The sequence below is a fragment of the Anomalospiza imberbis genome, chromosome 2 (assembly GCF_031753505.1).
Source record: "Anomalospiza imberbis isolate Cuckoo-Finch-1a 21T00152 chromosome 2, ASM3175350v1, whole genome shotgun sequence".
Taxonomy (NCBI): domain Eukaryota; kingdom Metazoa; phylum Chordata; class Aves; order Passeriformes; family Viduidae; genus Anomalospiza; species Anomalospiza imberbis.
Window position 1 is genome coordinate 20,195,949 of NC_089682.1, and position 27,106 is coordinate 20,223,054.

The 27,106-nt window shown below is 41.4% G+C and overlaps 2 protein-coding genes across 6 annotated transcripts in view; both read right to left on the minus strand.

Moving 5' to 3' along the window:
• Positions 1–21,033, minus strand: part of CLCN4 (chloride voltage-gated channel 4) — a 41,624-nt gene extending 20,591 nt beyond the window's left edge. The window contains exons 1-4 of one of the 2 annotated variants that reach the window (XM_068180088.1): positions 20,875–21,033; positions 10,168–10,319; positions 9,733–9,832; positions 3,649–3,836 (exon numbers count right to left, since the gene is read on the minus strand). In XM_068180088.1, coding sequence (XP_068036189.1) covers positions 3,649–3,836; positions 9,733–9,832; positions 10,168–10,311 — 432 coding nt within the window. In that variant the 5' untranslated portion in view covers positions 10,312–10,319; positions 20,875–21,033. Of the gene's footprint in view, positions 1–3,648; positions 3,837–9,732; positions 9,833–10,167; positions 10,320–15,190; positions 15,215–20,874 lie in introns of those variants that run through there. The other variant, XM_068180087.1, reaches the window with a different exon arrangement.
• Positions 21,034–24,185: 3,152 nt separating this feature from the next.
• Positions 24,186–27,106, minus strand: part of WWC3 (WWC family member 3) — a 98,629-nt gene continuing 95,708 nt past the window's right edge. For all 4 annotated transcript variants that reach the window (XM_068180092.1, XM_068180090.1, XM_068180089.1 and 1 more), the window contains exon 23: positions 24,186–26,691. In XM_068180092.1, the coding sequence (XP_068036193.1) occupies positions 26,625–26,691 (67 nt within the window). In that variant the 3' untranslated portion in view covers positions 24,186–26,624. The remainder of the gene's footprint in view (positions 26,692–27,106) is intronic.

Genomic DNA, 27,106 nt, shown 5'->3' on the forward strand with positions numbered 1-27,106 from the left:
AACCTGGAATACCTCCAAAGAAGGCCAACACCGTTAAAAAATTTGGCCCTATTCGGTTGAGCAGAAGCTGTAGTTTTGCTTCTAAATTCACCGGAGGAAAATTAACTTTGTTTCTTTTCACGTCTTCTTCTTTTGTATCTCAGAAGTCATAAGAAAACTCTATCAGCTCATTACTGCAGTCACACATACACCTACAGTGCTGTGGCAGGACCCCACAAGAGTCCGTATGGCCAGTTCAATCTTATCCCTGGGGACATCTTTCATTGTTACATTTTCCAGATATCTGGCATTCTGCAGGTTCAACTGCAACAGCTTCTAGTGATTAATAATATGAAAACCTTTGGGAAGTGAAGTAGCAGTAACTCAGTATAGCAAATGGTTCATTTTGCATCCATTACATGCCATGGCTAAGGCTCTGAATCAGTGAAAGTCTTGAGCATGTACCCTGGAGTCAGAGACTGAAGCAGATCACCAGCAGAGCCGATCCTGCTATGACCTTTCCCATGATAGCTCAATGAAGCAAGAAGGAAAACTGAACAAAATTTTGTATTTTAGTTTGCAAGACCAAGCAATATTTCAGATCTGGTGCCAGTCCAGTTTAGATACAAATGGAACACAATTGAAAACAAGCCTCACAAACTCAGAACACTGAAATAAACCACATCCCTCTGGATGCCCTCCAATGTATGGTTACTCCAGAGGCCCAGAGCTCTACTCTGGCTCGACAGAGATCTCAGAGTTTGCAGACTCTCTCCTATGGATGTTACAGCAGTGTGTGTCCTCAAGACTGACAGGTTCAAGGCTCAAAATTGAGAAATGGATTCCAGCCCTTCTTTGTCCTGCAGGTCTCAACTTCATGACAGGAGATCCAGAAGCCCTAAGACAGGAATTCAGTCCATTGCTGGATCCAGCGTCATGATCCATGGAAGACATGAGGTCCTTTCCTCTACCCTGGACATGTGCAAAACATCAAAAATGGGGTCCTTGGCTCCAGTGAAGCTGGGGTTGGGACCAAACTGAATCTGCGGAACAGGGAAAGTCCAGATCACCAGTGACATCTGATGACCTTTTGATCTGCCAATGAATTTGAGGTTTTGAAATTTTCTCACACCAAAAAACTTTCTTCACCTCCTCTTTGGAAGTAGTTCAAGACCAGAAGGGTGAAGGATAATTGGCCTACAAAACAGTGATTAGGGAAGAAAACATAGCTTGGTAGGTGTCTAATGGGCTATTATGTTTTCCATAATAATTTATATCAAGCCTCTGCTTTGGGCTCATTTTATAGGAGCACTAGAATGGAAACATTTTTCAAGAGATGCCATAGAAAAAGTCACAATTCTCCATGCAAACTTATGTATAGGGTTTATCACAGCCATAAATTGGAAAAACCATAAGGAAGAACTGATCTAAATCTCAGTCCTCAAAATGTCAAATCTAGTTGGCTATGACGAGAAAGAATCACAGTCATACATAAAAAAAGAAGGCATGTCAGACCAGAGTACCTTTAGGGAAACTGCTCCAAGTACTTTTAGCCTAAATTGTGCTCTAATGCGCACTGTTGTTTTATAGGGCTCTTCTGTAAATGTCAGGCACAAAGTGAAACAGAAAAAAAACCAGCAAAATTATTTTGAAACTCAGACATGTTTACTGTATTTTGATACCTACTAAAATCCTCTACCTCTATAGGAACCATACAGCACAAAACTTGTCCTTGTCATAAGCCTTTTGAACAGAAGCTTTTTGAACAAAACTGAATTTTTCCTTTCCAAATTCACATTTTTATTGGGCTTTTCCTGGGATTTCATTGTAACAGTAACAGACAGATATATTACTAATATTTACAGCCTCCAGCAGACCCTCAGGAACCCACAGATCTTAGTGGCACTTTTGTTTTAGGAAAGTAACTAAAACTAAGCCAAGATGAACCTTTTCTTCTTTGTCCTACTGTGACAGTACACCAGGGCTGAGAAGCTCAATTTGAACACAAAGTGAGTGAAGTTTCACCGTGCTCACCTGGCTGATAACTTTTCTAAAGGCCACAGCCCACAACAGTCATGACTGCTGGTTTTGAGAAGCAAAAGAAAGGAATAAATTTTCTCAAGGATATGCATCTTTCCCATATTCCAGCCAAAGTAACAGAATGACAAACACATGCATGGGATTTCCAAATCCCCTAATAATTTTAACAGTTTCCTCTTTTTTCCCTTCCCATGTTTTGTTTGTTTGTTTGTTTTTTTTTGTTTTGTTTAGTTTTTGTTTTGTTTGTTTGTTTGGGGGTTTTGCTTTTGTTTTGGAGGTTTTTTTTCATTCTCTTACGTTACATCAGCCCCATCCTGTAGCTTTATATCAGGGTAATATTTCTTCATGTTCACAAAGACAGAGCCACCCCAAACATCTGTTAATGAACACCAGGGTGAACCTAGCAATCCTCTGGCAAAGGGAATCTTGACACTGTGACTGGCAACCTTGCTGAGAGATTTTTGTCTCTGATGTGCTGAGAATATGCAGGGACAGTGAGCATCCCAGTACTTCCACTAGGGTGAATTAGAACTATAGAAAATTGAGTTATACGTATGCACAGACATTCCCACCTAGAACTTCTTGTCCTGTAAACCTAAAGCAGCACTGAAGGGAGCATGAATGACACACTTGCCTGGCAATGAAGGTGTCCTCACATACTGTCTGCAGGACCAGACAACCTCCACACTGGGGGAAGATCTGACACAACCTCTCCAAATCACCCACCCACACATCATATTTAGTTTTTGTCAAATTCAAGTCAGACATAAGGAGGAAGGGGGGATTTGAGACAATAATTCTGCCAAATATTTGAGTTGTGAAGGGATCAATATTATTCAATACATTAAAGAACTTAAGTTGAAAATTAAATGTGGTTTTTGTAATTTTTTACAGGTATTACCTGCCAAATGGTGTACAGAAAGGCTTCTTTATATTGTTTTCAAAATGAAACTTTCACCTGCTTTGCTTTGAAATAGCATTCTTTGTATTTAAAATTACTACAATTATGAAAAAAGTGTAAGGGGAAAAAAAATCTAAAAATATAAGTTTCATGTCTGTCCAGATCAGCTTTTTCCCTTCCTGTCCAACACCCCTGCAAATTCTTCACTCTGGAGACCTCCAGGGAGCCCACTCTTATCCCAGTTTTTGGTGCTAGCTATATCTCTTGATGTGTCACAGAGAGACTGATTGAAAGGGATAAACAAGCAGTTCTTATGCAGCTCCCTGTATCAGAATACATAAAACCCCATCTGCAATCCCAAAAATATCCTCATAAATGTATTTGCCAGTGCTCATCTTTTTTCTGTCCCATAAAATTATGTTTAAAAGGAAAAAAAGAAAATGCAGCTCAGGTCCCCTGGTGATTATGCTATGGATGTTATAGAACACTTTTAGTTTAATACTGATAAAAAGAGAGTGCAATCTCACAGTTTTCCAGTTTCCATTGCACTGAAACCACAGGACTTCCTTCAAGTTAAGCAGATACTGCTTGTGGAAATGTCTTTTTATGCAGTGTGCTCAGTTCATTACTTTCTCCTTCAGAGAAACTCTCTGGAGGGAACAGCAGCAAGTATGAAAAAGGGCATTGCCTGGCCTGCTGTGACCCCAGGCTAATCAGGCCTCCCGTACCTCAGACTGGCTTACAAGCAGTTCAGACCATTTCTGCCACTGGGGACATTTGTCCCTGTCATCGAATGTCGTTTCATTAGACGTCCAGCAGCACTGCTCATGGCTGTACCAGAAGGCAGACAGGCAGACACCCTCTTTCAGGTCTGTCATCCAATCCACAGCTAAATCTATCACTCCGGCTAATGTACCTGGGAAAAGAAACACAGAAAAAGAAATGTTGGCATTAAAAACAATCAAGTTGCAAAGACAATCTATCTAATTTTAATAACACAATAAAAGCCGTGATTTGGGTAAGCAGGCACAAGGTAAGGCTGTGTTCTCAGCCTGGAGAAGAGAAGCAGCCTCCCAGCACCTGAAGGGGGCTTATAAGAAAGATGGGGACAGACTTTCTATCAGGGCCTGTTGCAGTAGGGCAAGGGCTAACAATTTTAAACTAAGAGAGGTTGATTTAGGCTAAGTATAAAGAAAAAAGATTTTCACAATGAGGGTGAAACACTGGAACAGGTTGCTCAGAGAGGTGGATGCCCCATCCTTGGGAACATTCAAGGTCGGGAAGGACAGGATGGCCTTTAAAGGCCCATTCCAACCCAATCTATTCTCTACATCAATAAATACAAACATGCCAAAGAACTGGGGACAATAACAAGTTTTTTTCTGACCTTCAATGCTCTCTCATAAGCTTTTATTTTAAACATTATCATTTTCATACTGGCTGATGGCCGAATAGGGCAGACATAACCAACGTCAGGCCTGCAGCCCGTGCCAGGCAGGTTCCCCGTCTGGCTGAGACGAGGAGGAGGACGTCATGCAGGGTCTCTGTACACACACTTGGCCATGGGTCTCAACCCTCACTGTGTATGTCAGGGGTAATGGAGGAGAAGGACATCTGTGTTTGTGTACAGCTTTGCTGGTCCCAGTACAGCAACCTTTTGGAAGAATTATTTCATTACAGATACAATGTAATGCCAAATTCTCACTAATGAACTTAACAGACTGGGGCTTTTGCTATGTGTGTACATTGATTAGCAATCCGGACGTGCAGAATAAAATTATTCTTCAAATCCTCCGTGCCCCACGACGCTCGTTTCAGTTTCTCCCCGGTAATTACACAGAGCTACAGTGACACCCGCTGGCCAGCAGACACAGACACAGGTAAACTTGCTGTGGCCAGACACAAAACCAGAAAATTTCTGTTTCTCTAGGTCATTTGCTCATCAGCAATAACAACCTGCCCCAGCAGCAGCACCCTCCGAGCAGGTGGATCCCCAGGAATGCAAGAGCAGCAGGAATGGGAGGCTGGGAGCAGCCAGAACACAGAGAGGCAGAGCTGCGTTCTCTCCCTAGATCCATACTTTCTGGAAAGAATTAAACCAACTAATAGCAGAGTCATTTAGCATTTTCCAGATCCCTCTCATATACAATGGAAAGAAGAAGTCATCATTACTTTTACAAATACTCGTTAATAAAATTCCAGGAGACTGCTAATTGATTTGAACAGAATTTATCGATGCTCATCAATGTACTGGGGAAAAATACTTTGTAAAATGCAAACTGGTTTGGTTTGGTTTTATGTTTCCAAAACTTATAGATTTGTGGCTCCTACTGAGAATGCAATTACGTGAAGCAGGGGTGGGGCCTGCTCCCTTTCCCCCAGCAGCTGGGGCACATAAGTGGGTCCAAGAGCTGGTTTATTTCCTCTGAAACTAAAGTTTTCTGATTTTCATTTCTGTAAAAGAGACAGGGGGAAAAACATATTTCAAATAATTCAAGAACCTTTTTTTTTTACTCTGAAGACCAGAAAAAACCCACGGGTTCTTCTCCCACCCTTAAAGAGGATACTTGCCCCCACACTGACAAGCAGTGGTGCTCAGGGTGGCAGTGAAGAATTTTCTGTTGTATTAAAATAATCTGAAGCACTATACAGATATACTAGACAAGATGACACATACACACAAAAAGAAAAGGCTGCAGAAGGGAGTGATGATGTCTTTAACAATTATTTTCTTTCATTAAGATCTTGCCTTAATTTGGTTATTCTTTTCCATTTTCCCCAAGTTTCTATGGAAACAATGACCCATATTGCTAGATGATGATGAATCATTGCATTGCTGGCAATATCAGCATGCACTGATTCCTGCTTTGCAGTGAGCTCTAAATTCTCCTCCAACTTTCTGAAAGTTTCAGAAACAAGGAATTTTCATCTCTTGGATTTGAGCACCAAATGCTCTGCCTCTTGCACCTCTTCATGGATCTTTAACATTCTCTGTAACCTTCAAAGTTTGCATTCCACTTAACCATATTAAGCTGCATATTAATGCTACCTAGCAAAAGGTGCAAAGGAAGACAGACTTTGAATGTTTCCCCAATAAAGTTAATAACCATACTGAAGAACAAACATTCAGTTCTCTAATATAATAGGCTCACAGGCACCTCAGCACCAGTAAGACAATGTGCTTAATTATGCAGCTGATCTAATCCCTTTTTCCAAATTCTTGGGATTAACACAAGGAGGAAAATGCTTTTTACTACATGCAATTTATTACACCAGCCTTCAAGAGAAGAAAATCATAAGGAGGCCCAGGATAATAATGCAATAGTGAATGCTTCACCACCTATGTGACCAGAGCTAGAAGTTTTTCAAGTTCTGCATTTTTGCAACTTTAAGTGAAATTAATGCAAATGCTAGACAGTTCAGTATCTCAAGGTCAAGCTTTTAAATTCTTGTGCTTATTTTGGCTGCCAAGACTGTAATAGAGCATAAATTTATCTCCCTGCTTCTCCCATCAAAGGAGCCGAGTTTTTTTCCCCTTTCATGTAACCTCCTGCCTGGAAGGAAAAATAATGAAGTACTCCAAAACCAGACAATGCTAAACTTCATTTTAGATATTAGCTTTTTACCTCTCTCCTTTTCCTTTTGTTGATGATGGCAAAATTCTTCCTTTACAGTGCCCTAATGAGAATGCTAAACATTTGCTTTGAAAAGACAGTTTTCTTCATGCACCTGTGTCAGAAAACAGCATCACTCAAGTGGTGCAGCACAGAATTACAAAGGGAATTCTTGCACATCCAGCCTCAGCATCAGAGCATTTCAGCATTGTTATGATGGCATTTTTTGTTACATAGCTTTAGAAAACACAGACACTCGCTGATCGATAAAGAGCATATGCTTTCAGTTGGCCAGTAGTAAGGGTTAGACTGAGGAACATCCACTGGTCTGCAGGTAGGATGGGCCCAGCAAAAATTCAGACTTCCTTAAAAACAAATGCCTAAAATTTTGGCATCCATGTGTAAATGTTTAGGCTCACTCTACATGCATCACTTTATAGGAGGAAAGCATGGAAACTCTGAGTGAGACAGGCCCAGGTAGTGTTCAGTATCTTTTTCTAGATAATTGTGTGAACAGTCTTCATTTGATCTCCTCACCAAATGACATTTTTGGGTTTTACTCTTCCTTCCCTTTTCTCTGCAATTAGCAGGCTTTGGCTATCAAAGCCTCCTCATTTCCGGGAGCTCCTTAGTGCCCCTCCTGCCATTTGACTGTGTCATACACCATGATCTCTCTCCAGCCTGATGTTCAAGGTCCTGTGGGTACTTGCCACAGACTGGAGGCAGTGAGGGGCTCTGCTCAGGCTAATTTATGTGTGCACCCTCACACAGGAAACTATGGCATGATCCCAATGGCTGCTGTTACATTCTCAATATACATTGGATCTGTAACCCTGAAGCTGGCTCTGCCATGAGCAGGAAGCCAGAGCAGAACCCCCTACAGACATCCCTTTCCCACCTACACTTTTCTGGGACTAACAAAGGACGCAGGTTCGATGACACTCCAAAAATGACAAGAGATAGATATGTATGACATGTTTATGACATGATACATGTCATATACATATACTGCCAAAAGGGATGGTCCTCTCCTTCCTGCCTCCATCAGCTATATTTTGTTTGCTTATGGCTCTGTGGTGACTAGCACTGCTGAGCCCACAAATCAACTGAAAATTAATCTGGCCAAATTCCATTTTTTCTAGCAAGTCAGAACCAATATTCACTTGTCCAGTGCAGCTACACATGCACAGAGCAACAGGGTCCAGTGGCAGATGCACTGGAGAACAAGGATTGCTCTTTTGGCCTTCTTGGCTCATGTTGGCAGTAAAGGTGCAGCCTTTGAGGCTTTCCAAAATCTGAAAGATAAAGTTTACCAAATCAATGGGATTTAGGCTTCTAGATCAGTTAAGCTCCATTTCAACTCCTGGGCCTGGTTAAATGACCCAAGTGCTTTTGGAAACTTGTGGAAGCCCCTGACAGCCTCATCCTAAGAGTCCCATCTTGCTATCCTCCATGCCCAGCACAGGGACAGCAGGGGCAAAAGGTTCCATGGCACCCTGATGTCCTGAGTACCGCTGCTGCCACTTTTCTCTTTCTCTCCCACTCCCTGCCATACTTTCTGCTTGCCTCCGGTAATGCCTGGACCCAGCTGCTCAAGGGTTCACCCAATGTCCATCCACTGAGCCAGGCTGCTCCCCTTGGAGCAGCAATAGCTTTTGCCTGTTCAGCAGAGGAGGGGCCATGGAGGAGCCAGGCTGGCCCATGCAATCCCATCCGATCATACAGATGCCTTTGCAGCACGCTTTCTTCTCTGAGCAGGCAATATTTTACAAAGAGAGGAAAACAACACAGAGTGCCTCTTGACTGCACCACCATCTCCTCCCTCCCCAAACCTGGTAAAGATACCTGGCTAATTTGGTTTGGCTCTCTGAGGTAAAACATGTTGGTCTACATCCTTGTCATTGAAAAGGTTGCAAAACCTATCAGATCTCAGCTGTAGCTTACCCTCAACCCCCACTCCCAAGCTGGGCATCAGTATTAGTGCTTAACAGAGGACAGTGACTCTGGCTTTTAACAGCCTTGAGGATTTCAGCAAGAGGGTTCATTGCAAATTAGAACTGAATAAAACCTTCTGGGTTGTTTTTACTACAAGAGGAATGTGTGCATGTTTACCACATTCTTTGTATGAGGAGAGGATTACTGAGGTCAACAGAGCCTTCAAAGGCTTGCCCTAACTTTATTTGTAGGCAGAATTCTTCATCCCAGATGAGACCAACCCTGGCCTTCAGGCAGGACTCAGCAGCCCTGGTAGTACACAGTCTATGAGACTCTCTTCCTGTCTCACCATCCCAACAAAGCTTTTGTGGAAACAATTACAAGTCTATGAAATTACATAATTTGCCAAACACGTCACTTCAGAAGTGTTTTCTCAAGAACTTTACCAGTACTTCTGAAGTTCCTAACAACTGTAATAAACATATTAACTTGACAGATGCTGAGCAGGAAATTCCCATCACCCCTTGGAAACTGGGAAACTTCACATGGTGCTTTCACCAAGCAGCATGACACAGGAAGCACCCTGACATCACTGAAAAGGCATAAAAAAATGGCAGCTATCTGAGCTGGCTCAGAGAAGTGCAGTTTTCTAAGCAGGAAGGTTAGCTAAACTGAGGAGAAGACAGGAACAACTGAGGAAATTAATGAATTTGCCATGTGAGTTTGAGCAGGCTGTTAAATATGTAATGTCTGTCTGGTCTGGAAGCAGATCTGAAACCAAGTCTGAAACTGTATTTTGTGTTCATGCATACATAAAGAAGATAACCCAGAGGAAACAGCAGTTTATAAAGCCCCCCTTTGAGTGTCCTCAACTATTATTTTCCCCACATCGTATTTTTTACTTGGAGAATTAAAGTGATGACAAGAAAACAATCCTAAAAATAAAATTGACTTCTGCAAAGCAAAGATTCAGAAAGTCAAAGCAGCCCATCGAGTATGAAGCACTCAAATGCAGATTTCCCAAAGCAATAGAAAAATCCCTCTACTGGTGAAAACATTTTTTCTAGGTCAGATCTCAAAAGGAGACTTCACAAGCAGGTATTTTTATTTAGAATCATAACTGCATGAATGCAAAGTTGTCTTTTCAGCTTAAAAACAAAAAACATCAATGGAGAGACAATGAAGCACAAAGAGAAGCAGATGGTACTGCAGCAGCTTGAGTGAGATGCTTCAGGCACAGCTGTAGCACTAACACATACGTACCTGCCAGTAGTCCTATAAGAAGCATTACAACCCATCCTGACCAGGCATCCAGCAAACTCTTGATGAACTCCCATATGGATTCTTTACTTTTACTTGTAATCTGAAATTAAACACACAGAGAGATGTGTTGCTGATTCAAGTTGACAGTTTAAGAGTACAAAGTTTAAAATAATTAAACTCCTCGATGGTGCATACGATTTCTCTATTCTCTACTTCCTTCAGTCCTAATAATTTATTCAGAGATGCTCAGCTGATTAAGTTGCAGCAGCCTTTCACACTAACAAACTCAGGACATCTCGTGTCCATATATTTAAAAGTTCTCCTCAAGTCATGCAAGAAGGTAGGACGCAATAACTTTGGAAAACCGCTTGTTTTTGTCACTGCCAGGATGGCTGTGGCCCAGGGATGTGACACATCAAAGCCTGACACCGTTACCTTGCGATGGCGGTCAGTGTCACGCGATTTCTCCCGCAGCCAGTCGATGGTATGGAAATCTTCATAAGTTCCAACATCAGGAAAAGGCTCATCCAGAAAATCCATCAGGTTGCCTGAACCATTCATGTCTCCTGCATTGACCATATTAGGATCTGTATGTAGAGGAAAAACAGGTTTGTCAATAAATTCAAGCAGCTTTGTCTTTGAGGCATTTCAGAACCAAGTTTTCTGAAATACCTCTGCAAGCCAGGAAGTCAAGACAGCATGAACAGTAATCCTGGAGGGCACACACAAACTCTTCATATTTCCTTTTAGGTAAGTAGGGGGAGAAATATCCACTACATATCCTACTAAGGCACAAGAGGAAATAAAAGATACCTGTCCCCAAACTAAAATAAGCAGTTAGTAGAGGCCTTTGATGGGAACTTGGATGGGGGCACTTCGGAGCATGGGAACGTCTATTCCAGCAAGATGGTCTGTTCAGGGACTTTGGAACAAGATGGGCAATGGAAGAGAAACCAGAATCAAAATATACAAGAGCACAAACCTGACAGAGCAAACATGAAGAACACGAGCAGAAACAAACCTCATCACTCACACTAATCGGAGAGCTACTGTGTGTGTGCCTCTTGGATACAGGCTCAGCTACTGGTTCAATCTGCACAAGAGAAAGCGGCAGCCGGGTCCAGGAGGGCTCCAGCAGCTGGGCAGAAGTCCTGGGCTGGGACTGGAGGAGGCAGCTGTGCAGTTCTACATCACTAAACAGTGTTGTTCTAAAGATCATTAATCCCATCCATCCTAAAAGAGATGCCTGGGAAATGGGGTTTTCCAGAGAATACCTAGGGTTTGTAATCTGAAATGATATGTCTAAAAAAATCTGTTATCATGGAGTTACAAGGAAAAAACATGAAAACACATAAGAATGGGGACATATACAGACTTTAGGGGCTGTACAGAACAGATCCTGCAGAGCCTGTAGCTCCTTGACTGCCACAAAGTAACTTTTGCTGGTCACTGATGCACAGCATCAATCACTGCCACCCACTTTGTTCCAGGTATAGAAATGGGAATTTCAAAATTGAGTCTTTGAAACTGTGAGGAAATTTCCCAACTCTGTAATTGGAACAGGCAAATATGTAGCAGATAAGCTTTTAGTGGAATGTCCATAAACCTTGATACTCTACTCAGCCCTCTTTACTTAGTGTCTTTTTCTTCCCCTCTCCGCATTTTCAACTGTTTTACTTGAGACCTCAACATGTAATGTTTGCCTTAGTGGGGACTTCAGCAATGTAATAAGTATGAATACTCAGCTTTGTCAGTCTCTGCTCTCCGCTGCGTAGGGTTTTTGGGTGACATAGACAATGTGCTGAGCACCAGCAGCTGAGAAAAGCATTATCTTACAGGCAACCAGCAGGTCACCATTATACCATTAAGAGAAGCCCTTTCAAATGAGGAAATCAAATAATCTCCAAGCACCACAGGCATGTTTGTCTGAAAGAGAATCAAGCAAGTGAATCACAGCCTGGGGAAGGAAACTCAATGCAGAGCAGGTGTCCCATGCAGCGCTGTAAAGCACAAATAAGCTGCCACAAAATTGGGGTGATTTAAAAAGCAGAAGTTAAGAAGAGCAAAAATTGAGAGCAGCGATGCTTCGCCAAGCAGGTGAGAGCACGCTCCCACGTTCGCTGAGTGAAATGGGAATCTGAAGGTGGGATTACGTGGCTGACTACACGAGCTGAAGCTGCAAGGGGACGCTGAGTTCAGTGTCTCCTATGAGGACTGGAAAGAGAAGCTGGAATGAGGTGAAAGGATTAGACCATGCTATTACTTTGTAACATTGTGATAATTTGCAGATCATTTGCTTCACCCAATTCTTCCCATACAGTAAAGCAGGACCTGTAAGGAATGTGCAGCTCAGACTGTCTGCCTGCACAAGGCAGCACCCTCTGCTAAATAAACAAACTTGTGGAAACTAAAAGTATTGGCAAGTTTTCCTTAATACCGCAAGAAAATTACCCAACATGCTAGTTATATCATGTAAAAAATAGCTTTTTAAGTATGTTGTCAATGCCCAGCACATGACAGTATTGTGATGGATAATACTAGGCCAGACCACAAGTATGTAGGATAATTACAATCTCAATCTGAATCAATCCCATAGATACGTGCTACACAACATATCCAAGGAGAGAAAAAATGTGCTAGAGACCACAGAGCCATGGAAGACTAAGAAAACAAACAAACTTTGAACTCAAGGTACTGTACAAGTACCTGGGAATTGCGGTGAAGTGGATGATTGCCAGCCTTAAAGTTCACTTCAGGTACTACGCTTTTGGAAGCAGAGATGTGATATCAGATTAAGCAAAACACAATTTTAGTCAATAAAACCTAGCTACAGCACTTTTGAACTGAGTACTACAGAGTTTCCATCTTATACCCTATCACCAAGAACTATAAGCATCCCTTTCTTTCTCTTTATTTTGCATTTATTTCTCTCACTTTGGCATCTGTAAAAATTTACAAGGTTTATTTCAGGATGAGCTAACTTGCCCTTCGAGTGAAGCTTGCAGAGATGCTTTCAGTTCTGCCAGCAGAACTGGAGCTTACACCAATCAATCAGTTACAGGTATTTTAATACACATAAATTAAGGGCAAATTAACCTCATCCAAACATGAATTATAGCCAGGTGTACTGCAGCAATACACCCCAATGATGGCAAAAGCATGAACAGCCATGGGGCTAGTTGTCTGATCTAGCGTGAGAAATCTGCACTATACCCAGGACACTAAAACCTAGACTCCTTTCACAGGTGATGACAGGAAACAAACTATTTACATTAGAATGAAAGAGATTACTTCCCAGAAGGGATAATTTCTGTTTATTGATCAGAAAGAGATGTCAGAGGTAGACATCTTCATCTGGTCTAATGAGTGCAATACTACCACTTCAAAAGAAAACATTGCAATACCATGACATGCAGAATTAGTTACAAATGCAGCTCCTCAGACCTGAGCATCTAAGAGACTTGGATGCTCTGACAGAGCTTATTGCATACAACGAAAGGTGTTGAGTCTTTCTGAGGAATTGTCTAACATTTGTATTTTGTCCATTTTTTGTTCCATGTCCTAGACGTCCTTGCTGTCCTTTCCACAACATTTGCAGATGCTGATGCAACATAATTTGTGCAAGGGCTGTTTCCTGCTTAGTCCCCATATTCTTTTCCTAATAATTTCTGGCACTCCACCAGCTTTTCCTAGGGCAGACATCCAACACTAGGCAGTCTGCTGTGACTCCTTGAGAGACAGTGGCCAGTTTGGAGCCCATCATTCTGTAATCTCTTAGGGACATTTTCCCTTTTATCCACTTTGAATTCCATCAGCCATTTTATTACCTACAATACAGTAGAGAGCTTTAACAGTGAGCACTCATTTTTACTAACGAGCTTACTGTATCTACAACTGAACACATGTCCATAGTCTGCTTTAATAATTGCAAACAGGTTCTTTCTAGAACTGAACAGGGTTCTGATTAGCAGACTTCCCTGGATTTAGACCCATGCCAGACTACTGTGATCCTGTAGACATAGCAGTCCTGGCAGGGACTGAGTCACAAATCAAAAAAAGGCCACAGTGCTGGACTGACAATTGTGCCTCCTGATGGAGACTTTCCTGGCTGCCACATAACCCTAAACATCTTCCAGAAATCTTGGGCCAGATCAATCAGATGGTCAGTCCCTGATCTCCCAGCCAGCCATACTTGGTGCACAGTATTCTGAAGCCAGAATGAGTTAGTTACCCTACAAATATCAGAGGAGCTGCATGAGAGCAAGTTGAAAGTAAGGGTCCAAATATCAGCCTGTGAAGCTTTATGACTGTAGGAAACCAGATAATTTTTAAACACATAGGGAAAGCAAAGAAGATATTCACACAAACAAACTAGAAAACCCAGGATGCAAACACAGGGAGCTGCTGATGGCCAGAACACACCAACAAGCACAGCTGGTACTACATAAACACAAGATCTCATTACATTTACTCACATTTTATTATTTTCTAAGGAGCCAAAAGGTAGTAGTATTATCATATTTAGAGTCACATTTTTTTCTGCAAGTCTCATAGTGAGTAAACTCATCACTTGACTTCAATCAGTTTGGAGCTAAGTTTTAGAGAAGAGCGATAAATCACATTTACAGTGAAAATGCTGACAAACTCAGCTTTACAGCACTGTTACAGCACATGGAAATGTAAAGCCACAGCTAGAAGAGCTCTATCAGTGAACTGACATTCTAGGTAGTATGCTGACTGACTGATTGGATATGAAATGTATCTGACATGGCAAGCACAGACCAAAACATCCCATGGTTCAAAGGGGCTGAAAAGTATACTGAAGGAAAACAACGAGTTGAACAGTCATCAAAGGAAAAGTCTTGGCCCTGGCCTATTGCTCCTAGACATGCTAGTTCCATACTACGGTCTCCTCATCCTGTTTTCTGTTTTAATTGGATGCATTGCACTGAGGCAGGCAGTAAGATTTTTAATGCAATTCCAACAAGTTTCGAGTTACTTTCAACAGATCACACTTACTGAATTACTTCAACACTTCAAATGTTTCTAGCAGACAAATGTTCACCTACATGCTTTGCTCTTTTCCTTGAAGTGGGGGGTTGCTATGTGATACATGACAGGATGCAGGCAGCAAAGGATACCTCTTTTCTGCTGTGGCATAAGGTATAAGTGAACCTTGCAAGAGGCTAGGAGAAGAAAGCAAAAGCCTGAATGCCAATTTCAAGTTTCTCAATTCACATTTGGAGTGCCTTTTTCAGGGTGTCCAAAGCATCACCTGTTCCATCTCTTAACAAATGTATCATGTGTTAGCCAACATGCCAAAGGAGATCACAGTGTGTCTCAGGACTTTTCTGTGCTCTAGTACCAACACATTCACTGTAATAAGACAGAGGAGATCCTACTCCAGACTTCAAAGCTTTTGAATCATGACTCCATCAGAGCTGAGCCCACCACTCACCTGAATTGTTGGTCAGATGAGCTGTGTTCATGTGGCGTGACATGACAGCAGTTACTGCAAAAATGAAGGAGCGTGGGGGCTGTGAAAATCCCTGGGATTGATTTTCTGTCGTGGTCAGTGATGAACAATGCAGTTTCATGGGCAATCCTCACACTGGCAATCCCTTTGCACACGCAGATGTTTTGCCACTCTGTGCCCCTAATACTTGTACTGACTGTTCCAAGGACCAAGAATAGTGACCCGCCTCACGGCCTTTATCTGCTCAAGGGGATCTGTCAAGCAAAGGCATCTTCTCCTAAAAGCTGGGTGCTCTGCCAGCATCCATCCATCCATCCCCACTCCCAAGGAATTCAGACCCAGTCACGGGGATGGACACAGAGCACTCTCCTCACAGGGCCTGAATCAAACAGGTCAGTGCTGCCAGCAGAGTAAGCTGAATCACAGAATCGTGGAATGGTTCGGGTTGGAAGGGTCAGCGCTCAGAAAGAGCCCTAAGAGGGTAAGGCTGAGGGAGAAAGTTCCTAGAGCCCAGCACAGTTACACCACAGGTCTTCAGCACCACCTGGCCAGAGAAAATGGGCCTGACAACTGAGGAGGCAGCGAGCAAGATTATTAACAGGGTCACCATGAAAGCCATAAATGAAAAGGACAGGGAGATGATTATGTCTTTTGTGGAGGGGTCAGAGACTGAGGTCTGCTTAGCCTAGAAGAGACCAAGGAAGGCCAAGGTGCTGTGGATGTAATTCCCCTTCCACCACCTGCCATGTAGAAGATGATTTAGAAATGGCAATGTGGGATATAGGAGACAGGTAAGCAGTTATTAAACATTCTTCTCAATAAGAAGATGCTGTTGGGAGGTGATTTTACAAGGAAGAAGTCTTCAGCAAAAGCAAGCAGGCTGAATCCCCAGCAAGTAAAATGGGTGATTTTCTACAGGTTGAAAAATATTTACAGGCAATTTAAGATTATTCAATTTAGAAGCTTCAGACTGAACAAGCCAAACAAGTTATTGACCTTCTGTCTTAATGATGAAGTTTATAAAAAGGTGTTAAAATGGTCTTAAACCGGAGTAATCAATTTCTGACTCCTGGAAAAAGCAGAAAATACTGAACACACTTACAGCCCCTTTTTTTTTTTAACATAATAGGGGAAAAAATTTCCCTATAAATTGAGAAAATACAGATGAAAGACAAGATATTAATATTGGCAAATGCCTTTTCTACATTCAAGGATTAACCACACAGCCTCCAAATACAAGTAAGTAGCTCTGCAAACGATCAGTTTCTCACCACACTAGCACAGGCAGGCTGCAGTATCAGAAACAGTACTGTAAATTATTGCAGCATTTTATTGTATGGCCCCACCACCACATATTATGGAGTTTCCAGCTATGATAGTGTGGTCAAGTTAAATACAGTCACATCTTTGATGTGCAGCTTTACCCTGAATAACCTCTATGGAAAAAATTACGAAGCCACAACAGAGCTCAAAAAACACAGGGCACCAGATCACAGGGGAGAGGGCCCTGGAAACAAGGGAAAGGCAGGAGGGAACATTTGGGATAAATGGCAGAAAACTGAGGCACTCCTCTGATCAAACCACAGCCTTCAGCTGTCCCCCCCAGCCACCACACATGCTCATGGGGTGAGCACAGAGAACAGAGCTGGCCAGGAGCACAGGCAAAGGGAGGCCCGGGTGACAGGGACGGGAGCTGACACCCAACCAACAGGGCTTCCCACCCTTCCATCACAGCCAGACTCCCTCTTCTCCTCCATTCTCTTCCTCTGAGGGGTAAACCACACCCCAACATCCCACTCCCTGCTCCTTCCCACAATGACTGTCCCTTTAGAAAACAATTTCTTTTGGTATGAAATATCATGTGCCTGCTCCCCCTTCAAGTTTTCTTGGAAAGTCTGAGCAAAATTAGTTCAGCTGCTCAGTTATGTTAGAAAAGGGAAAAAAAAATCCCAGCTCTTTCCCTGCAAGCTCTAAATGGAATTTTTGCCAAAATTGGCTCTATATAAAAAAAATGTTAAACTCACATCTCTGTTTCCAGTGAGTCTTAAAGGTCCCTCCAATAAATTTCCTTGTTAGTGCAGATGTTGAGGCTGTGGAAAAAGCAGGAGGGAAGCATCACTGCCTCTGGAATATTCATCTGCAGTTTTGAAACTGAGCTGAAACATCTCTATTAAAAGACGCTTCTCTGCTAACAGCCCAGAAGTTTGGGCAGATAAGCCTCATGACCTGTATCAACCTCACACCCCCTTACTTCTTGAAGAAAACAACATTTGATTAGGTAAAACACTGGAAGCCTTCAACTTCTGGGTAAGAAACTACATTTCAGGAGACAGGACACCCTGGAAACCAGCCCTAACTGTATAGGAGCATGCATGGTTTCTATTCTTGGTTTCCCTCAAGTCCTCTTCTTCACAAAATAGAGGGGGAATTTCCCTTCTGAACCCATGGTTTTTACTGCCACAGAGCTCTAATCCACATCTGAAGAGTCAGGGGTGATACAGGGTTTTCCTCCTCATGTCAGACACAGATGAGCTTTGCAGCATCAGATTTCCAGTGCTGCTCTTTGCCTCTTCGTCCAGAAAATTTTCAGATTAAGGGGGAAAACCAGGTTTGGAACTGCAAAAATAAAAAGTGAATGAGTTCAGAGAGAGCAGAGTTGCACTGTCAGAAGGGAAGTGCCCTGGTACACAGTTACTCCTAAAAAGCTCTTTCCTGAAATGGGATGTTCAACGGCATTCAATTCATCTCTCACTGAAAACCTTTTTGAGCTTGAAATAAAACTGATAAATCCACATTGGAAAAGCCATTAATCTGTTCTACCATGTAACTTCTCATGATTTGAGTGAGGCTGTGAGTCATTTTCACACAGGAGTGATGTTTTCCTGTCCACAGGGCACTGGCTTTCACTGCTGCCTTTGATGCCGATGGGCTGCACAACTACAGACAAGTTATTTCATTCCCCTGAGAGGAAGCTTCTGCAAGATGGGGAGACCCTTTCCCTGGGATGATGCTTAAGAGCAAAATGTTAAAAGTGCTTTAGGAACAGCAGCCTAGTAACTCTGCCAAGAGTCTCTCTTTTGACATTAATAATCATGTGAATTTTTAGTTCTGCCAGGCTAGAGATGAAGAAAGCTGAAAAAAATCCAACACCTGGTGTGCATGTATGCACACACAAAAAATGAATTACGACACTTTCTCTACAACCTCTCACTAAGAGGAAAAATTAACACACACACCCCCACACCCCTGTTGGAGACCCTGAAATCTGCAGCGTAATGACAAAAGCAACCAGGAAAAGGACTGGTACCTCTGAGCAGCACACCACTTTTGAGGGTTGAGCACCATGTTGAGCTAGGAGCTGTTCAGGCCTGAGAGAGGCTGAACATGACACAACACCAACCTCCAACACAATCAAGATGCCTCTGGACTGTGGAGGAGCCTGGGGGTTGGGAGCATCCCCTTTTCCCCTGCTATAGCACCTGGCTACAGTCACAATCCTGCTCATTTGCCCTCCAGGTCAGCAAACAGCTTCATGATGAAGCAGTTTCCAGCCCCAGGAGGTTACAGCACTCCAGAGGAGCCTGTTCTGTTCAGGCAGATAGGGAGTTCTCTAACACAGGGCTAACACTCTCCATCTCCTCCTCTGGTCCCTGTTTAAAAGCTACCAGCCACTACCCTTGAAAAGGTACAATGTGTCCCTATGGGCACAGGGGCTGAGCACTCTTGCGGCCATGTGCTGGAGCCCTGACATGGCATCCCAGTGCTGCCAGGGAGAGCCCCTTCCAGCTGGGGATGACCCTGGGATCCCCCTTTTATGCTAAGTAACTCTTAGGGCACTTAAGTCCTTAATTTCCAAGGGCCTCCAGCATACATAAGAGGCAGGTGCCCTGTCTTCCTGCACAGAAGATATCTGATTCAAATTGAGAGACCAGGAGAGCCCCTGCCTGGCACATATTTCCATAGGGCACTTCCATATGATCCAGAGGAGGGGGGGAACCCCTCACACCTGTAAAACCCAAGCATGGCAGCCCTGCTGTGCTCCTTGCACGGGCAAAGAGCCAAGTCTTGGTGAGCTTGGTGAGCAAGAGCACAGCTCGTCTCACAGCCAGTGCTGGAGAGAACTGAGCCAGCCTTGACTCCAGAGGGAACCAAGGAGAAGAAGCCCAGCATTGGCATTGACAGGATGCAATTTCCCCCCTGCCTCCATCACCTCATGCAGCAACAGGTTTGTATTTCTATCACTATAGAGGCTCAGTCTTGAAAAAACAGCAGAGGTTCTGTTGGAGAAAAGTAAAATTGAAATTTATTTTTCTTTTCAGTTTAGAACAACCATTGTCTTTTTGTACTTCAAAAATTCATTATCTATTTTCCCCACCCCGGCACACCTTATTTTCTGATCCTGACACAACTGCATATCTAATCACTGGAAACCAGAATTTACCCATCCCTACTTCAGCACTGGAGATCCAAAATATTCCCCCTTAATGTATGGGTGAGCACACAGAGATTCTAGGCATGCCAATTTTTCACATTTTTCCAAGAATGGCAAAAAATTATTTGAACAAAGAACAGGATTTGGAAGAATAAAAAAATACTTCCTGTAAACCAGGAGTAAAAAGTCACCTGACTCTCTGCCTGATGAAGCTGCAGCTTAGTCATCCTCTGTTCTCTGGCAAAGGCACAGAATTATTTATCACAAATGTTAAAAAAATATATAATTTTTTTTCTGACTAGTATAAGCTCAAAATTAATTTAGTTTCTCATACTATAATATTTGCATTAAAATTTGAAAAAAATGAAGAAATTTAAACCACTAAAATATATTTTAAAAGCTATACAGAAAAAAGCTCCACAGGAGAGTCACCATTTTTTTCCTTTACAGATATATATATTCATGTATTTGTACAGAGCACATAATTAAACATCCACACCAGGAAAACAGACTCTGGACTTTGCTTCCACAAACATTAAGTCCAAAAGCATGATTTGCCATGGATTTTTCAGCCTTTTGGTGATCAGCATTTTCCAAGGGAGCAAAAATCTGCTTGTTGTCACCTACGTTCCTTTTGGAAAAGGATTTTTCAAATTTATATAGGACAAGGAAAAACTGACCTTTTACTACAGCAAATTATGCAGGAAACCTGTCGGACTAGGTGCTTTGAAACCACATCAGCAAAAATTAACAATAAAGGAAAAGCCTCTTTCCCCAAATACACCTCTCAACCCCTCAGGCAAGTTAATCCTCATTCCTTTATAAGCTTAGTCACAACAGCAACTTCCTTTAAACATCCAGGGAAAAAAAAGGCAGGGGATGCAAGCAAAACACTATTGCTGCTCTCCGCACGACTGAATGATGATGGCTGCTCACGTAAAGGCAGAATTCCGCAGACACCCGAAGGAGCCATTGGAAAGTACAAGGAACAAAGGGCCTTCTTTAGCTGTAAAGCTCCATCTGGCAGCATTTCTACTGGAGATGCCAGCCGGGAGATCAGCACAGAGCCAGCAGGCAGCCTCTGCACCTGCAAACGCTCTGCTTGCAGAGAAAATGTGCCGCTTTATTTTCCAGCCTTATTTTCCAGAAACTCTGCCCGACGGAGCTGGAGCTCTACGACTGCAGCACAAGAGCAACTGGCAAATTATTTTTTTCAAAGAATTATGTTGCTTACCTGCAATGCAACATCATTTAGCCCAATCCCAATGATTTTAATAGCATCCTTCCTTGGGTGGTATGGCTGCACCAGCAGTGATGTCATGGGGAGGAAGCAGTAACAATCATGTGACTGCATCCTCTGTCTATAGGATATCTGACCGGGGGAGACGCACCAGCCTGCAATCCTGCGGGATTAAACTGCAAGCCTCTTTACCCTGCCTGTTCTGTCACCATTGGAACACACGCTGCTTTTTTCCCTCCCTAACCTGAGCTAATCAGTCGTTCTGTGCATTTTTTATGCAACAGAAAAACATTCACATTTTTCATGAGGAAAAAGCATAGGAAGCATGCTGTGTATTCCTGGTGGCTCCGCAGGCCAGGTTGCTGCTCTGTGAAACATGCAATCACGGCAGCTTGGAAATGAGACAAACTGCAATTTCACCATCCCTTGCATTTTTCTGGCACTGCATTTCAAGCTTATCCAAATTGACTTCCCTCCATGTTCTGTGTCATATTCATGGTCTGCAAGCCTCCCTCAAAGGTTTCATCCTTGTTATCTGTAAAGATAATTCTTCATTCTCCCCACCACCCATCCATCCATCTTCTGCCTTTTCTTCAATGCAACTGTCACTGCTTGAAAGATCCTCTACTATAAGCCAGGCTACTTTTCCTTTCCAAAACATCTGCTTAAGTTTTCCCAAATATTGAAAACCTAGAACTTCCTAAAATACTTTTTTGAAAAGGCAACAAAGCCTGACTTTCACATTTTGGTTAACTGTGTATAGTATCTCAATTGATCTTGGGGGTTTTTTAGTTGTTGTTTTGGGGGGGGGGGGGTTGTGTTTTGAGGGGCAAGGCGAGTGTTTAAGAATTTTATCCTACTCAGCCATGTATTTGATTTGTACAAGAAGGTAAGAATTGCCAAAGTTTTGACTTCACACATTTTGTACAAGCCACTAGGGCTGTATTCTGCAAGGCAGAGGTTGTAACTGTTTTTTCTGAAGACCCTGTACGTGTCTGTACGTGTGCAGTGTGTTGTATTTCAGGACATTCCCCTTACTGCTCACCTTTCTGTAGTTGAATATTGTGCAGACTGGTTTTACCCCTACAGGTAACCAGGCAGGGGCTTTGTATTTCCAAGCAGATACAACAGCTGAGTAAAGGTCGGTCTTGCACAAGCACCCATGAAAATACCCACAGGTGACTGAAGGCACATAAGAGACTTCCACTCCAAAGTCAAAGGAATTCAGTTCTGGAAGACCTTTTTGTCCCAGTGTGCTTGAGCAGTAATTTATGGATGTGCCATGTATTTCTGATAGGAACTCCCCATGCAAAGCCACACACTGGATTTTACTGAGAAATTTGAACACTTAGCTTGCTTCACCTGAAGTTCCCACACCTTTCTGGAGCAAGAATCATGCCTTTAGAGAAGAGGTTTGATTATGCCCTTCACACACAGCACTGCAGATCATAATCCTCTACCACTTATAGATCAGTAACAGCCCCAGGCCTTCATAACCACGTCAGTGAAATGTGGAAAATGTGGAAAATGATACAAGTGCCAGCTTCCTGCCAACGTCTATTCTTTGTGTCCATTAAAATCAGTATTAATAGGGCAATTGAATTTGTGAAGGAAGCTAAACACTGAGCACTTGATTTATTTTCTTGATAATACAATTGCAATTTCCTTCAATCAGTTTATGAGAGGAAAATAAGGAAAACAGGAAGTAGCATTTACTTGGTGAAACATCTACACCTGGGAACTTCTATGGCATAGATACACACTTGAACACAAACACTGTGCCCTAGACACAAAATAGTAATTTTGTGTGCTTAACAAGTGAATTTTAGGGTCTCAATCCTACATTTTTTTCCTGAACAGACTTTCCTAAATTAATTTCCTGGTTTTATCTTGTCTATTACCAGCTGATCTCATTAAATCTCCTAATGCATGTACATTTTTAGTTGGATGGTCAAACTGCAGACAAACTAAAGGGACAGAATATGTAATTCTCTACTGAAAATACAATAGATATCTATGCTCAAATATAAGAGATTTTCAGAAATTGTAAGCAATCAGAACCAGCTCCTAAGAAGCTTTGAAATCTAAGAATATGGAGATTTTCCAAGTACAAGCAAATTATTTAACTGACATTTACAGATTCCAAAACCAAATCAACTTTCTCCTTGGTATTTTCTTCTAATGCTGCTACTCAGTCAACTGAGTCATCTCAAAGAAAAAAATACATTCTTCACATGATGTTTTAGACAAGGCTCTTCTTGCTTTTGTTAGCCTGCAGTTTCTCAAGTCTCTCTGAAAATGCTTATTCTTCTCAAAGATGTACAACACTATAGTCATAAAGGAAGTTGGAGTCAAAACAAGCTGTGACAGACCCTCTTCCCCAAAAATTCAAACTTCAGTTTTACATCCACTGAAAGCCAAAGACATAGTTCATCTAACCCATTAAAAATAAATTATTATTTTTATACTGCACTTACCTTTAGGTCCTGCAAAGTGCTTAGAAGAACTGCAGTAAGAAATACAAATAAGACTTCATTCTTACAAGAGAAAACCCAACCCGACGTACCCATTATAGCTTCTGTTGTTGCTCCTGACGGCAGCGAGATGGACGGTTGCCGTTCCAAATGCCTATTTCGAGCAGACTGTTTAAAAATAACCTAAACTCTGTCATACCCTTGATGCCTTGCAAATACTGGAGAGACAGGAGTCACATGTCCTTGCTATGATTTTGCCTGTGCTCCTGCAGCTTGCAGGGTTGCAGAGGGAAACTGAGAAATGGCTGTTCTGTAATTATAAAGATTTAATATTTCCTTTGTGAAAGCAGCAGTTAGCACCAGCCTTAAAAAAAAAAAAAGTCAACCAGTATTCTTTGGAGTGGTTTCCACCTTGGAATTAGTCATAAGTAAGATATTACAGAACTAATGATGTCAACTTGCTTTCCATAGTAGTTTAGAAAGTGCAAATGTTTGTTATGAAAAAAAGGCAGTTCAACATGCTTTAAGTGGAGCTACCCAAGAATTCTGGGAATATTAAACTATGAACTTCTGATACAGCTGTCAACTTATCATGAGTGATAAGCACATAAAAGAACATATCTGCCATTCCTTACACTCTGCATCTCTTTCAGGTCTTAAGATCTCTAGATCTTTGGTTTCCCAGATTTTCTCTCCTACCTTTATTTGAAAACTCATAACATTAACCTAAATTACAGTGTTATTAAAAATACTATTTTTTTTTCATTAAATCATCAGGAATGTGGCAAATATAGAAGATTCAATAAATATCTTTGACATACAAGGAAATCCTTTTTCTGTTTATGGCAAATTATTTTATTTTATAGAAGAAATACTTTCAAATAATACAAAAATGACACAATCATACAGAACTGTGACAAAAACAAGAGAGATGAATACTGAATATGATAACTCATTACCACATCAAGACAGAACTCATTATAGCAGTCAGAATCACAGACCCACAAGATACACCGACAACATCTCACAGCGGTCACAATTTAAAACCCCCTGACAGAGAGACCACTGGACACTGCCCCTTGGTTATAGTCACAGAACAATTTAGGGTGGAAACAAGATCCCTACCCCAATCCCTGCTCAAAGCAGGCCTAATGTGACCAGGATGCTCTGGGTTATATCCAGTTACATCCTCATCTACACTATGGACAGAGTGCTCCACCTCTCTGGGCAACCCCTCCCAGTACCTGACCAGCCTCACAGGAACATGGTGGTGTCTGTTCTTAATACACAGCAAGCACTTCTGGTGTCACTGCATGGTAACTTTGGATAAACACTACTGTGTGACAGCCTCCCCTGGAAATGAGAAACAAAATTCTGACTAACTGGTCTTTTAAAGTAATGAGCACTGAAAAGCTTGCTGGCCCTAGACTTTTACCCAGACACTACAAATTTCTCACATGATTTGTTTTTATCTGCATAGTTTCTGAGTAAGTCTAGTTGTGCCCAAGGAACTCAATATACACCCATCAAAACTTACAGGCAAAACAGGCTTCAGGATGAAGAGCACAATAAATGCTAAATATACTTCAATTTCATATAAATTGCTATATGATCGCAACACTTGATGCCTGTAATGACTATAGGCCATATTAGGAAACAGGAAATACTACTTTAAATGTTTGTGTTTATTAACATTTATGCTTACAATCTTTTTTCCCTGTTACTTTTTGCCTCAGCGTGGATAAATAAAAGTAATTCAATTTCTTTTCCAGGTTTTCCTGACCTTTGACAAGGTAACAGAGTCTAAGTTCTTGAAATTCACGAAGAAAACTTACTTACAGAATATTTGAAAATATTCTGATAGGTCTGTTTGTTTTTTGGCCCTTGTTCTGATTTCCTGACATAGAAAAATCTGGAACAAATTTTATCTTTAATTAAAAGACAACATGATCTTCCTTTGGGGATATTCCAGTAATTTGCAAAGTCAGTCTTGTGTTGGGCACCTCTCTTTGCGGGTAATGTATAATTAGGAAAATATGAGAAACTCTATTATAGTAGCTTAGTAAAGAAGTATTTTTACATACTTGCAGGATGCAAGGACACAAAACTGGCATTCTCGGGAATTTAGGGTGACAGTCTTTCATTAAAATGGATGGTTACAAATAAAATTATTTCTTACCAGATTTTAGCTGGTCCAACTAGCAATCAAGTGAGCTGTACCTTCCAGAATTATACACCTTCCTCCTGGAAAGTGTCACTGCTCAACAGAACTGGCTTGCAGTAACTACAAAGGACATCCCTTAGGATGAACATGTGTTTAAGCACCCTTGCTTAAAGCAGCTGCTTTCTGAAATCAGAACATGTGTGCTTTCCTGAATCAGATGAGAATCTGTAGAACTGTAGAAATTACTGTAATAGTCCATTAGCAGGCTTTCCACACAGCTAGCTCAAACTGCTCCTTAAGTTCCCTTTTCATTAAACAGTAAAACAAAGACCTGTCACCCTTTTCCTTCCCCCGTTTAAACTGAGGATCTAGTTAAGAGTATAAAGATACTTTAGACACAACAGAAATGAAAACAATCTATTAGTGCACAGTAAGAACATGCAAATGAATTCTGCAATGTTTAGCATCACTTCTAATTAGTGTTAAACACATTGCAGGTGATAATATTTTGCTATAACACAGACAGTGCTAAAGAATACAATGTACATAATAAGCTACAGATAATAAAGCTGAAAAAGTGACAATTTTAGAACATAGTATTTTCATTTCAGGTATCAGAAACAAAACCAGCTCAATGGTTCCATTCTACTGCATGACAAATACTGAGGAACAAAATTTCAGTCTTAAAATACATCTTAAAGTAGGTATTTTCCTTCAAGGAAAAAAGGCACTATAAATAAATTACACTACAGTGAATTTGCCTGAACTCACTTTGTTTCTGTCTTCCAGCCTTTAAGTCAAATAAAACAGCATAAAAACTGTACACGCTCTTAACAGGATAGTCGATCTTTTATAAAATAAGTTGTCTTCAGAGATGTCAGTTTCACAACAAGGAAAAACCAAGCCTTGTTGCAGTCGCTATTATAAAATATATGTATATATATTTATATATATGTTTTTGTTTATGTTTACTTTTTTTAACTTTTTTTATTTTTTACAAAACGTGTATATTAGCTTTTGCACAATTTTTTTTAAAGAAACTTGTCTAATCTAAGAACTTCATTAAAATAAAAGCGATAAATACTTCATGTTTACAATGCAACATGTCATACATCATCAGCTGGCAGAGGAGGTATGTTAATCCTTGGTCTTGTAAAAAAAGCTATCTTCTCTCTGTGATCAAAACAAGAGAAAAAAGAAGTAAATAAAATTATGCCTACGTTCCCCCTTCTCCCCACAAGAACATGGTTTCTTTACTCTTCTTAATGGTTAGTATTTGTTATTTATGTACTGAACTGGCCTTTTATTTGAGTACAACAAACTTTCAAAAGCTAATAAACCTCACTATATACTTCTGGCAACATTCCACTGAAGACTATTACTATTTTTGAAAACCTGGGCGGAAGCCTTCTACAACTCACTGAACTTCAGTCATAGTTATTCATAAAAAGGTTTCATGGGACAAGTTTTGCAATGCGAAGTTCACCCTTGTATGTTTTGCAAATAATGTCTACAAAAAAGAAGGGGGGAAAAAAGATGGCAAGTCTCTAGGAAAAGGCTTATTGAAAGAAAATTCCAGTATTATTGA